This window comes from Triticum dicoccoides, chromosome 4B (genome assembly GCF_002162155.2).
Source record: "Triticum dicoccoides isolate Atlit2015 ecotype Zavitan chromosome 4B, WEW_v2.0, whole genome shotgun sequence".
Lineage (NCBI taxonomy): Eukaryota > Viridiplantae > Streptophyta > Magnoliopsida > Poales > Poaceae > Triticum > Triticum dicoccoides.
The window spans coordinates 625,051,729-625,064,714 of NC_041387.1; the positions used below are offsets into that span (position 1 = coordinate 625,051,729).

At 44.8% G+C, this 12,986-nt stretch overlaps 1 protein-coding gene across 1 annotated transcript; it reads left to right on the top strand.

The window, feature by feature from the left end:
- The first annotated feature begins 2,655 nt into the window (after positions 1–2,655).
- Positions 2,656–5,145, top strand: LOC119294069 (uncharacterized protein At4g15970-like). Its single transcript, XM_037572338.1, has 3 exons — positions 2,656–2,891; positions 3,860–4,720; positions 4,849–5,145. The coding sequence occupies exons 1-3, from the start codon at positions 2,656–2,658 to the stop codon at positions 4,868–4,870; spliced, it is 1,119 nt and encodes a 372-aa protein (XP_037428235.1). The 3' UTR covers positions 4,871–5,145.
- Positions 5,146–12,986: the final 7,841 nt, after the last annotated feature.

Consider the following 12,986-nt stretch of genomic DNA (forward strand, 5'->3'; position numbering starts at 1 on the left):
GCAGCGGGACCTGCGAGAGCCGGCCTCTGGCGGTAGCGGCCCGACCAGGGAGAGCCGAAGGCCAGCACGCAGTGGCCTGACCTCGAGCGACTATCAGAAACGAGGCAGCGTCAGCGGCGGCGGCGGGCCGAACCAAATCCCGGCGGAGGGCAGAGGGCGGTAGTGGAAGCCGACAGCAAACAGCAAAAGGCGGCATGGCGGCCAAAACAGGTCAGAGGCGGGCGTATCGATCTGGGATGCAGGAACCAGCGATCGGAACCGACGAGGAACGTCGGCTGGGCGCGGAATCAACGACCTCCTTTGTCTAGATCCCGAGATCGATCTCTCATGGACGGGAATCGAGGAACAATGGCCAGGCAGAATAGAGCAGCGGCAGCAAAGGAAACGGCACGCACGAGAGGCAACAACCAAGCAGAGGCAGGAGACGATTTGGAGCAGCGCGGCCGGGAAAGGATGACCGCGGCAGTGTGATTGGATCGAGCACGAGTTGCAGCGTGCGAAAAAAAAACATAAAGCTCTGATACCATGTTAGGGAAATATTGAACTTAGTATTATCAGGAAGCAAAAGCCATCATATATACATGTACAGGGGATGCCAAAGGCCAGAATACAAAAGGCCAAATGCCACAATAAATATAACTCAAACACTGATACGTCTGCGTCGTATCTACTACTTCTAACGTTTTTCCTCTTATTTTGGATTCTAATTTGCATGAGAATGCCAAATGCCAGAATGCAAAAGGCCAAAGACCGCAATAAATATAACTCTAACAATATTCATTTTGAAACATTTCATCAGCAAGAGGATGACGCACAACAAAGTGGCCCGCTTAGCTTTGGTGAATATTCACATGCACATATCCAATTGCTTTCCAGCAGAAGGGAAGAGCTCTTGCCGGTTACTCGAAATAAAGAAAAAAATTGAAACGAATGGAGCAAGAACTAAGAATCAAAGACTTGATACAATGAGAAAACTTGACCACAAGATCATGGAAGGGACGCAAACGTGTGCATGCATTTACGTACACACACACACACAAAAACGAACATATATAGGCCCGGTCATAGGTTAGGTAGCTCACGCGACTTGTGATTTCCCTGCTTGCTTCCGGAACATGACTAGCAACGTTTACAAATAGCCAAACTGATCCACCGGATTGCCGCTAATTTGAAAACTGCCCTCGTTTGCATGTTGCAGCTTCTCCATATTTTGGTACCGACGAGACTCCGTTGCGGCTGTGGAGTAGGCCATAGCTGCCAGTTACTAAGAAGGGCATGCACTTGGCCTGAATCGGGAAATGGAAATGCAGCTCATCAAGGACCATTGGGCGCGCATTTGCTCAATGAGAAGTGGCTGGAGAAGTGGTTATATTACTATATCTACTCCAGTCAAGTTGATCTCTGTAATTCTTTCAATTGGGGAAATACTAACGTTAGGATGAGGCATGTATATGGCTTGCCTTTAGAAAAAGGTACACATGTTATTTATTATTCAGACATTAATTTACAACATACAAAGTAATTTGCGAGAAATGATATTTTACCATGTATGTGATATATCGTGTATGGATGCACACTCCTTTGTTGCTATGAGATTCGTGCTATGTTCTTTTTCATATAAAACAAAGTGAAACTTTAATCTTGCAACAAACAAAAAAGTCATGCTATCAGGGTTAGAGCATCTCCAATAGGTGTCCTATAATAGGGCCCAAAAAGGTGGTTGGAGCAAATTTTGCAACACCCCAAATTGATATTTTACAACACCAAAGACCTCCAACTCCAATAGATGCCCTAAAAAAGGGCACCAGTATTGACGGAAATGCTTAGGATGGCCTCCTTGACGCATGCCGACTGCTCGTCGGAGCAGAGATGGTCGCCATGCCGGTGTTGAAATGCCTAGGAAGTCCTCCTTGACACCTTTCGGTCGAGTGTTGACCAAAAATCTGGCAACTTCGGACGCCGACCGAAACAACGGCCACTCGACTCGGTCGCGGCGGTGGCGTGGCTGCCCGCAGAGCTCCAGCAGCCCCTAGTCCAGCTACAGACGACGGTGACGAGCTGCGGGGAGCATCACGGGCTACCGTGCTCCGGCCAACAGTCGCATCACCCGAAGCACGCCACCGCGGTGGATCCCAAATCGACTGTCGACGCAACTTCAATGACGGGGTAGTGTGGCGGGATCGCGTCGGAGTAGGGGGAGGGCGGGCGAGCGGCGGTTGTGGGCTTCGCAGATGAAATCACAGCAAGCGGTGGTCAGGTGGACGGTTGGTGGCTCGCGCGTGATGCAACTTTGTTTTACTCCACTAGCCCAAGTGTTGTATATTTGCAACACTTTTGGTGCCCCAAATTGGTGGTGGTGTATATTTGGGGTAAACGTCTTTACAGATATAGGACACCTATTGCACACTATTTTGGCTCCAAAAAGTGGTCCTGCCTTCCCGGTGAACAGCAGTAATAATACGCCGAAACGTGAAGGGCTCTCTGCTAAACTCAGCACCGTCACGCGGCTGGCGCGACGGTGGAGAGATCGATCGCTCGCCTTCCCGATATAAAACCAGGGACCCCTCTCGGCGCACCGATCCGACGGCCTCCGCGTCCGGATTGGCAACGTTCCAATTAATCACCAGGCCCTAAATCTCCGGTGCGCGCGGGTGCATGGCCGCGCCGCTGTGGCCGCGCGCCAATGAGAGCGGCGGCTGGCCGGAGCAGGGCGGCGCCGGGCCGGGGGCGAGGCGGCTGGCCACGGCGCTGCTGTTCCTGGCGGCCGTCGCGCTGCCGTGCCTCGTGCTGTACCGCGCCGTCGCGCCCGGCGGGGTGCTCGTCCAGCCCGCCGCCCGCCTGCCGTGGCTACAGGCCGGCGCGCCGCCGCACGACGACGACGACGTCGACCTGGTACGTACGCACATTACGGAAAGCTCGGGCCTTCCTCGTTGAATAGTCAATCAGTCGTAGTACGCCAGGGAGCCTCTCCACGCCATGCAAAGAGTCCAGAGTTCTTGGTCAATACTGTTTTTTTCCAAGTAAATACAAATTTGTTGCTTCTTGCGCATGATCACCAGAAAAGCAGGGCGTCCGGTTCTTTAGGACCATGTAATTAACTCTCCTCTCGCTTAGAATTCCTCTTCCACCAGAGTTAATTCTGAAGGCATATTAATTGTGGCGAGCCGATGGTTGATCCTGCATGCAAACCTCGATCGGGTTTTACAGCAGTAATAATCTGAAGGGCCCTAATCTGAATGGTCCTCCATTAGCTCATGAAACATATTTTCTTGCATGTTTAACTGTTTTTATGATATGAGTATGTCCATATTGAGAAGAATATTTCAGACTGCCAAATTAACCAACAATTTAATTAGCCAGGGCCAAGTTATTGCCACTACTCGCAAGTTGAAACTGCAGTTGCAAAGTGCAACCGTTTTTACGCGTGCAATTTGTAATTTGTTGCAAAGCTAATTACTGATATACTCAGCTGTGCTATTGTGCATGAATTTAGCTCTTTTTTTTTTTTGAGACATATGAATTTAGCTAGCTAGTCGTGGAAACGAGAAAGAGGCCCAAAGAGCATGCAGTACGATAATGTTTTGGTTCGGTAGGCCACGAGAGTTTCACATCACATTGTGTAACCAAAACCGGTGGCTCATGCCATATGCCGCTCAGTTCACGTTCTCCACGCATGCGAGTCATACGAGTAATACAAGGGAACCATCTATTTTACAGATACTTTTAGAAAAAACTATCTACGTACTGTATTTTACAGTCGATTGGTCACGATCTGTTCTTTTTCTTTCTTTGAGATTGCCACCGTGGTTACCAGAATCCACACGGGCACGAGCTGATTTGATGTGCGCGCGTGTACGTACGTGCAGGAGAGCGAGAGCGAGGACGTGAGGCTGGAGCGAGTGCTCCGGGCGGCGGCGATGGCCAACGACACGGTGATCCTGACGACGCTCAACTCGGCGTGGGTGGAGCCGGGGTCCATGGTGGACGTGTTCCTGGAGAGCTTCCGGTTGGGCGAGCACACCCGGGAGCTGCTCGACCACCTCGTCATCGTCTCGCTCGACCTCGCGGCGCACCGCCGCTGCAAGCAGATCCACCCGCACTGCCTGGCGGTGGCCACGGAGGGCGTCGACTTCTCGGGGCAGAAGAACTTCATGACGGACGGGTACCTGCGGATGATGTGGCGCCGGATCGACTTCCTCCGGCAGGTCCTGGAGAAGGGCTACAGCTTCATCTTCACGGACACGGACATCGTGTGGCTGCGCAGCCCGCTGCCGCGCCTCTACGCCGAGGGGGACTTCCAGATCGCCTGCGACCACTTCACCGGCGACCCCGACGACGTCCTCGGCAACGCGCCCAACGGCGGCTTCGCCTACGCGCGCGCCAACACCGAGACGGTGGAGCTGTACCGCTACTGGTACGCGGCTAGGGAGCGCCACCCGGGCCTGCACGACCAGGACGTGCTCAACCTCATCAAGGCCGACCGCTACCTGGCCGAGGTGGGCGTCCGGATCAGGTTCCTCAGCACCGAATTCTTCGGGGGCCTCTGCGAGCCCAGCCGCAACCTCAGCGCCGTCTGCACCATGCACGCCAACTGCTGCGTCGGCCTCCGCCGCAAGATCGCCGACCTCACCCTCATCCTCCACGACTGGAGGAGCTTCATGTCGCTCAGGGGCCCCGACAAGCGCTCCGCCGCCTCATGGAGCGTGCCACGGAACTGCAGGCATGTTGCTTTCTGAATCTCATTGTTTGTTTGTGCTACTGTATGTTTCTTCCTTGCAGAGATGTTTTCTTCATCTGATGATATATGTCTTGTCCATACATACATGTGATGGTCGCTTTGCATTGCAGCCTGGATAAAGTGGAGGAGTAGCACAGGCTGAGGATCATTTGTTACTACAGAAGAATGGTAGACACCGGATTCGTATGCGTTTAGCAAGTGATTAGCTGCTGACCGAGGAGACATGGAGGCGTGTCTGTAAAGATTGTGTTCTGACAACATCGGTGCTTTCTTGTTACTAGTACCGTAGCCCCCGTATATTCACATATACATTCACTAGATGGCAGTTGCCAAACCTAGTGACCCTGCTCAAATTGACTGATTGCAATCGAATGTAATCAAGTGCTAATTGAGCTGCTTTCCGACTCCTTTTGTTTTGTTTCGTTTTGACTGCTTTTCTTTTCTTTTCTTTTTGAGAAGAGGTGTGGAATCCTACGGTTTCAGTTAGCAGAAACCAAGCAACTTAATCAGCTCAACCAAAGCTCTCTAATGAAAGAAATTACACTTATTCTTCGATACAACCCCCCTAAACACATCAACGCATGAGATTTCTTCGTACCCCTTCATTATAAAGGGTAGGATTGTCTTTTTTAAAATACTATATGGCGTTGGAGACACCCCTCGACTGGGCCGGCCCATTGATAAAAGGCTGCAGGGAGCACGACCCGAGATGTAAAAATTCACAAAATACATGCCGCTGCTAAGAATCAAACCATAGACCTCTTACATATGAAGTTTAGTCACTCACCAATTGAGCCGACTAATGTTTGTGAGTAATTATGAGAGTGCAAACTTAAGAATCTCTCCGGACGGATTTATCGGGCCTATGACCCGATATGGGAAGGCCACGAAAAACGCACAGAAGAAATTGGAAATAAATCTCAACTAATCACCGTTATTAATTAGGCCTATTAACTAATTTGTGCATGCAATGGCTACTGCCTGATCCAATCAAGAAGACCCATGCGCTAGCTTCCATAGAGAGACAAGGGAATGAAGGGACGTGCTTAAATGCAGCAGCCTTTTTTTTTTTGATAAACTATGCAGCAGCCTAGTAAACATGGTACAAGTTTGGTGCCTCTCAGACCCGATAAACCTTAGTGGAGGGAGTAACACAAAGGAAATTATAAATGAATTTTTAAAAATTGAATAATGTTTCATAATCCAACTTTTTTTAAACCACTTGAACTCATTTTGAAAACGTCATTTTTCATAAAAGCATGAACATTTAAAAAAATGAATAATGTTTTTTACAAGCATGAACATTTCAAAAAAATTAAGGAGATATGTTAGTTCAAAATGTTAAGAACATTTTTTCCAAGCAACATTTGAACACTTTTAAAGAAATATGAGGAGTGTGCAAACTTCAGGACTAACATTTTGAAAAAAATTGTTGAACACTTCATTTTTTTGGCTTCTTATATGTGGCTAATGTAACTTTGTGAATTTTCGGGAAAAAATCCGTGTGTTTTAACACCGGATTTTGTTTTGTTTTATTCTAGATTTTTTCATTTCCATTTTTTTCATTTGTGGGAATTAAAAAAAAACAAATTCTTGAACTTTCTCATTTTCTCTAACTTTTTGGGTGATTCTTTTTAAATCTGCAAAAAAATTCAAATTCGTGAACATTTTTTCAACATCGATGAACTTTATTCAAATCTGCGAACTCTTGGGCCGGCCCAACAGGCACCCGGTCGGAGCGATGCCATCGCTTATCCGGGTGGTAGAAACCAAAAAATTGGTTTTGTACCATTCATTCATTTTACAATTTTGGTTAGCAAACCTAAAAACTAAAATGTCAACCCCATACAACAACTGAAGATGTCGACAAACAGCGTGCTCCTAGACAGAGCCTTTTGGCCTACACGGGCACCTTTCGTTGAACATGGTCTAGTTTTAGACATTCTTGAGACCACTCTAATTTTTGCTAGCAGATGGGCATGCGCATGGTAGGCATCTATGCCAGATTTGAACGATTCCGACACCTTATGCAAGTTGCATGACTTATTGGTCATTTTCACCAAGAAAACTCCAAAAAATGCAAGAATTGTCGAAAACTCAAACAATTTGAGATGGTGCCTTGAATTGGTCATAAAAGCTCATGAAAAAATTTGGGGTCATTTGAAGAGGCCAAAGAAAGTACTCTCAGACGGATCCCATGTGACCTACCCGAACAACCTCCATTGAACATGGTATATTTTTAGACATGCATGAAATGACCCCAACTTTTGCCAGTAGGTAGGCATGCCCATGGCATGCAATCATGCTAGGTTTGAACGATTTCCGACACCATACGCAAGTTGCGTCACGTTCGGCCATTTGTCATCCATTTTTCATCGACAAAACTCCATAAATTGCAAAAAAAAAATCAAAAACTCAAACAACTTGGCATTGTGCCTTGAGTTGGTTATATAAACTCATGGAATTTTTTGGGTCATTTCACGATGCCGAAAAAAACGAGCTCTCATATAGACCCATCTCGCATACCCGAACAACCCCCGTTGAACATGGTCTATTTTTTGGACATGCGTGAAATGACCCAACTATTGCCAGTAGGTGGGCATGCCATGGTTTGAACAAATTTTGACACTATATGCAAGTAACAAGTTGCATCACGTCCAAGCACGTATCAGCCATTTTTCATCGAGAAAACTCCAGAAAATGCAAGAATTGTTAAAACCTCAAACAACTTGGCATGGTGCCTTGAATTGGCCATTTAAGATTATGGGAAAGAATTGGAGTCATTTGAAGATGTCAAAAAAACATGCTCTCATTACGGCCCCTTCTGGGCTCCCCGAGCACCTCCGTTGAACATGGTCTATTTTTCGGACATGGATGAAATGACCCCAACTTTTACAAGCAGGTGGGCATTCTCATGGTAGGCATCCATGCCAGGTTCGAATTATTTCCGACACCATATGCAAGTTGCGTCACATCCGGCCATTTATCGGCCTCTTTTTACTAAGGAAAATCTAGAAATTGCAAAATTTGTAGAAATCCAAAACAACTTGGCATGGTGCCTTGAATTGATCATACAAGTCAATAAAAAATGAAGTCATTTAACGGATGTTGAGAAACAACATGCTCTCAACGGAGCCTTCTCGCCTATCTGGAAACCTTAGGTTGAACATGCTATTTTTTTGGACATTCAAAAAAGGACATCAACTTTGGTCAATTGGTGGGAATGCACATGGTGAAGATGTGAACACTTTTTTTAAATTTGCCAGCATTTTTTCATATTTGCGAATATTTTTTGGAACTTCTTTTATTTTCTAGGGCCTAAGCATTTTTTTCTTCTCTTAATTTTTTGTTATTCTTCTCTTTTTCGTTAATTGATTTCCTCCTTCTTGAAATTTATTATTCTTTTTGAAACCTGTTCAAAAAATTGAAAATTTCTTTAGAATACCAGATTCTTTTCTCAATACAAATTTAAAAAAATCTATAATTTCACAAAATGTTTGTGTACTCTCATACGAACCCTTCTCTCCTGCGTGAACACTATCTGTTGAATATGGTTTATTTTTGGACATCCATGAAATGACCTATCTTTTGCCAGCAGAAGAGCATGCTCATGGTAGTCACCCATGTCAGATTTGAATGATTTCTGGCATCATATGCAAGTTTTGTCACGTCTGGCCATTTATCAAGTATTGCTCACTCACAAAACTCTAGAAAATGCAAAAAAGTCGAAAACTCAAATAAATTGGCATGGTTCATTGAATTGGTCATATAAGCTCACGAGAAAAATGAGGTTATTTGATGATGCTGGAAAAATGTGCCCTCATACGGACCCTTCTGACCTTTTCAAATTCTTTCATGTTCCCTTTTTCATTTTTTATTTTCTTTTCAAATTTATTTACCTTTATAAAAACTATTTGTGATTTCAATGTTTTTTTTTGGAAAATTCAAAATTGGTTCGTGATTTTAAAAAGTTGTTCAGCATTTTAAAAAGTCTTTGTTTTCAATTGTACTCACAAATTCAAAAAATGTACAGGATTTTCGAAAAATGTTATTTTTGTCTAGAAATTGTTCTGAATGTTAAATTCTTTCTGTTCACAATTTTTCTCAAAACTCTAATAATGTTCATGTTTTCTCATAATGTTTGAAACTTTAAAAAAATGTTCGGGTTTTTTAAAAATTGCTTGCGGTTTCCCCAAAAAAATTGAGTTTTTAGAAAATTCATAAAAATGCTCATGTTTTCATATTTTTTTTGTAAATTCCAAAAATATACAAGAATTTCAGAAAAGGTTATTGTTTTCTAGAAACTTTTCAGAATGTTAAAATTATTTCTGTTTTGAATTTTTTCTCAAAACTCAAAAAAGTTTGGGAATTACTTATACTTTTAGCGCTTTTGAAAAATTGTTCAGAATTTCCAAAATGTTCCCCTTAACAAGTTTTGTTCTCTAAGTTCCAAAAATTTCCTCGTTTTTTCATAAATATTTAGGATTTTAAAAAATGGTTCCTGTCAAAAAAGTCAAGGTTTTTTTTTATTTTATTTTTCAAAGTTTGTTAGAGTTCTTGAAACAATCGCTGGATTTCAAACATTACTCGCTTTTTTTTAAAAAAATCACAATTTCCAAGAGAAGATGAAAAATCCGAAAACTGCCCAGATTCTGCGTTGGAGTTAATTCTTAAAGTGGTACGCTCTTTACTCAAGACAAAAGTCTGTTGGCTTGACTGGTAAGTAGGTTCTTTTTGTAAGGTTGAGATGCAGAGTTCGAATCCATGCGAGGTCGCTCTTAATTATTATTTTTAGCGATCATATCGTTGTAGTAGGTGCGAGCGCTACTGCGGGCACCTTCTTGGGCCGGCCCAGTCGGGGGTATGCAGAGCGTATACAAGTACAAAGTGGTATACCATGTCAAAAGTCCACATTACCCTTTATACGTTTTATGTGGGGGGGTTGTACCGAAGCGGAACTCAAGAAATTAACATGGAGAGAAAATTCAGACTGTGCAGAAGGGTTTTCCTCATTACTGAAGTTTTATAATGATGGATATATTGATTGGGGGCTAAGAGTGAGCTATAGATCACCTTGGGTCTCTCATCTGTTGTTTGCAGACGACAGTCTAATCTTCATTAATGCAAGTGCGGCTAGTGCTTTGCGTCTGAATGAAATTTTGAGGATGTATGGTGATGCCTCGGGGCAGTGTGTGAACCGGGACAAAAGCTCTATTTATTTCAGCACAAATACCCCGGACACCATTAGGCAAGATTTGAAGTCAACTTTGAATATCCAAGTAGAGGCTTTCAGCGAGAGATACCTGGGGCTCCCCACTGCGGTTGGACGTATCACCAGTGGCACTTTTGATCATATTAGTGAGCGAGTTCGTGGGAAGATGCAAGGGTGGTCGGAAAAATTGCTTGCATGTGCTGGACGGGAAACTTTGCTTAAATCTGTAATTCAGTCTATTCCCACTTATCCCATGAGCACTTTCCTTCTTACCAAGAAAGTTTGCAAGAGTCTCACTTCATCCATGGCAAAATATTTTTGGAGTAGCTCTCTTGATAAAAAAGCAATGCATTGGGTATCCTGGAAGGAGTTATCTAAACCCAAGTGCGAGGGGGGGATGGGGTTTCGCGACCCGCATCTGTTTAACCTAGCTATGTTGGGCAAGCATGGGTGGCGTTTTATCACCAACCCAAATTCGCTTTGTGCGAGAGTACTCAAGGGCCGTTACTTTCCGGATACTGATTTCATGCACGCTTCAGTTCCCAAGTCAGCCTCGGCAACTTGGAAGGCGATTGTGGCCGGAAAGGACGCCCTGAGGACATGGTTAATCTCCAGAGTGGGAGATGGTTCTACTATATTGGTTTGGGAGGACAAATGGATCCCAGGTACGATCACAATGACTCCAGCTCTGAGACCAACAAATACAAACATTGAGAGGGTGTCGGACCTCATTGACACACGGACTTGGTCTTGGAAGATCGATTTGATCAGGGATACTTTCACGGCTCAAGATGCCGCGGCTATCCTTAATATCCCTGTCAGGCAAGGCGGTGGTGATGATTTTCTTGCATGGGCATTTGACATATCAGGTAACTACACTGTCAAGACGGCGTACCGTGCTCTCGTGACTCAGAACGAGCGTTTGGCTCTATAGGAAGGGACGGCTACCGATACCTCATCGGATGATAAACAGTTGTGGAAAGCCTTGTGGAAGTTGAATGTGATCCCAAAAGTACGAGTGTTCTTGTGGAGAGTGTTACGTGGCATTCTTCTGGATGAAACAACTCTCAACTATCGACACATTGCAGATGCCCGCCAGTGTAATGTCTGTCGTTCTACGGAGGAGGACCTGAAGCATGCGTTATTACATTGTATACATGCACAGAGCTTCTGGGAAGAGGTATGGACATGGCTCGGTCTTCGTCTTCCTCCTCTCCACTCGGTTACGTGGGCTCGAGATATCACTTGTGATCCTCAGTTCACACCCGATGATCGTGCCAAGATCACCACGATTTTGTGGGCAATTTGGCACTCCAGGAATCGAATTAAACATGGTGAAGAGGGGAGAGATCCAGTAACAACTATCAAATATATTAAGGAGGCTATCTCCCTCCTCCAATTACCACGAAAGGAAACCCGGGTCCTACCGGGCTATGGTTGGCGGCCCCCTGAGGAGGGTTCAGTCAAGATCACGACGGATGGCGCTTTGGAGCTTGTTGAAGGCCGGGGCGGTGCTGGAGGAGTAGCTAGATCATCATCGGCTCTCCTAGGTTCATGGTGTAAACCATACATGGGAGTTTCGGATCCCCTGATGATGGAGTGTTTATCATTGCGCGATGGTGTCCGCTTTGCATGTCTCCGTGGATATCAACATGTGATCATGGAGATCGACTGTTTGGAGCTGGTGAAGTTCTGGCAATCTCGCCACAATTCTCGTTCAATTGTGGCTCCTTTACTTTTAGAAATAGGAGAGCTATGTACCTCTTTTGCTTCTTTTGATATTTTTCATGTAAATCGAGCGGCAAATGTTCCGGCGCATCTGTGTGCGAAGCGTGCTTGCACACTGAATGTGACCGAGAGCTGGCTCGAAGAAACCCCTAGCTTCTTGGTGACCAGCCTTCTGGCTGATTGTACCGAGTGTGCTTTCATGAAATAAAGCTCTCTAACTTTCCCGAAAAAAAAGAGAAAATTCAGACAGCTTCAGCGAGACTTGACTAAAATGAGCAAAAACAGAGAAGGTCGGGAGGAACCAAGAGAGCTCGAGCAGTGAAAATACAGAGATGGTTCAGAGTTGTCGTGTGGATCCACAGGGCCATGGCCCAACACAAACCCAACCATCCTATACAAGCATGGTATTGGCAGCAGTGATGGAACAGGCAAAGCACTTCCATTGCTCCTGCAGTCCTGCTACAGCTTAAATTTCACATTCTGAAGCTGCTACTGCTGCCTTCCCGTTGGTGGATGGTGTAGCCCCTTATGTAATGTAAACATACGTTTTTGCAACCTTAAATTATCCTTACAAGATTAAGATCGTCTTGTGTAACACTTGTAGTGCGGTGTGGTTTCAACCAAAATATAAACTTGCCTGCCCAGTTGGCTCTGCAGTAAGTCCTGCGATCCTCTACGGTTGCATGAGGACTAATGTTGATGTCGAGCCCCCGTGCTCCATAGTCAGTTTTTTCCTTGTTCTCGAGCAAGATCAAATGTTGATGATGATATCGAGGTCGATGTCGTAGATTCGATCCAATGTTGCGAGGATACCGACGCTCCGTGACAACTATCAATGATGTTTTGCAAAATACCCATCTTTTTTCTTGAAACGGATTGCAAAATACCTATCAACGGCATGGTGGTCGTATATAAATTTGTTTGGTAGTGGGACGTCACCTTAGGTCATGAAGCACAAGTTTACCCTGGTTCGCCCCCTGTGCGTGTAATAGCTCTACTCCTGCTTATATGGGATTATATTAAGAAAAGGAAAAGAAAGGATTGCAATGATGGTTTCTACGAGTTCATAGGTATTAACTTTAGTACAAAATAGATGACTCAATTTTATATTAACTTTAGTACAAAATTTTATATTAACTTTAGTACAAAATTGGTTCATCTATTTTGGAACGTTCGTGGGCGATCTAGATGGCAAATCAAGATCAATTTGTCTATGATGTCCAAACTATGTCTCCGGTAGATTTCCTGTGTCCGGAAAAGAATCAAGAATATGTATTTTAACGGAATTCCTAACGCATTTTCACTGTT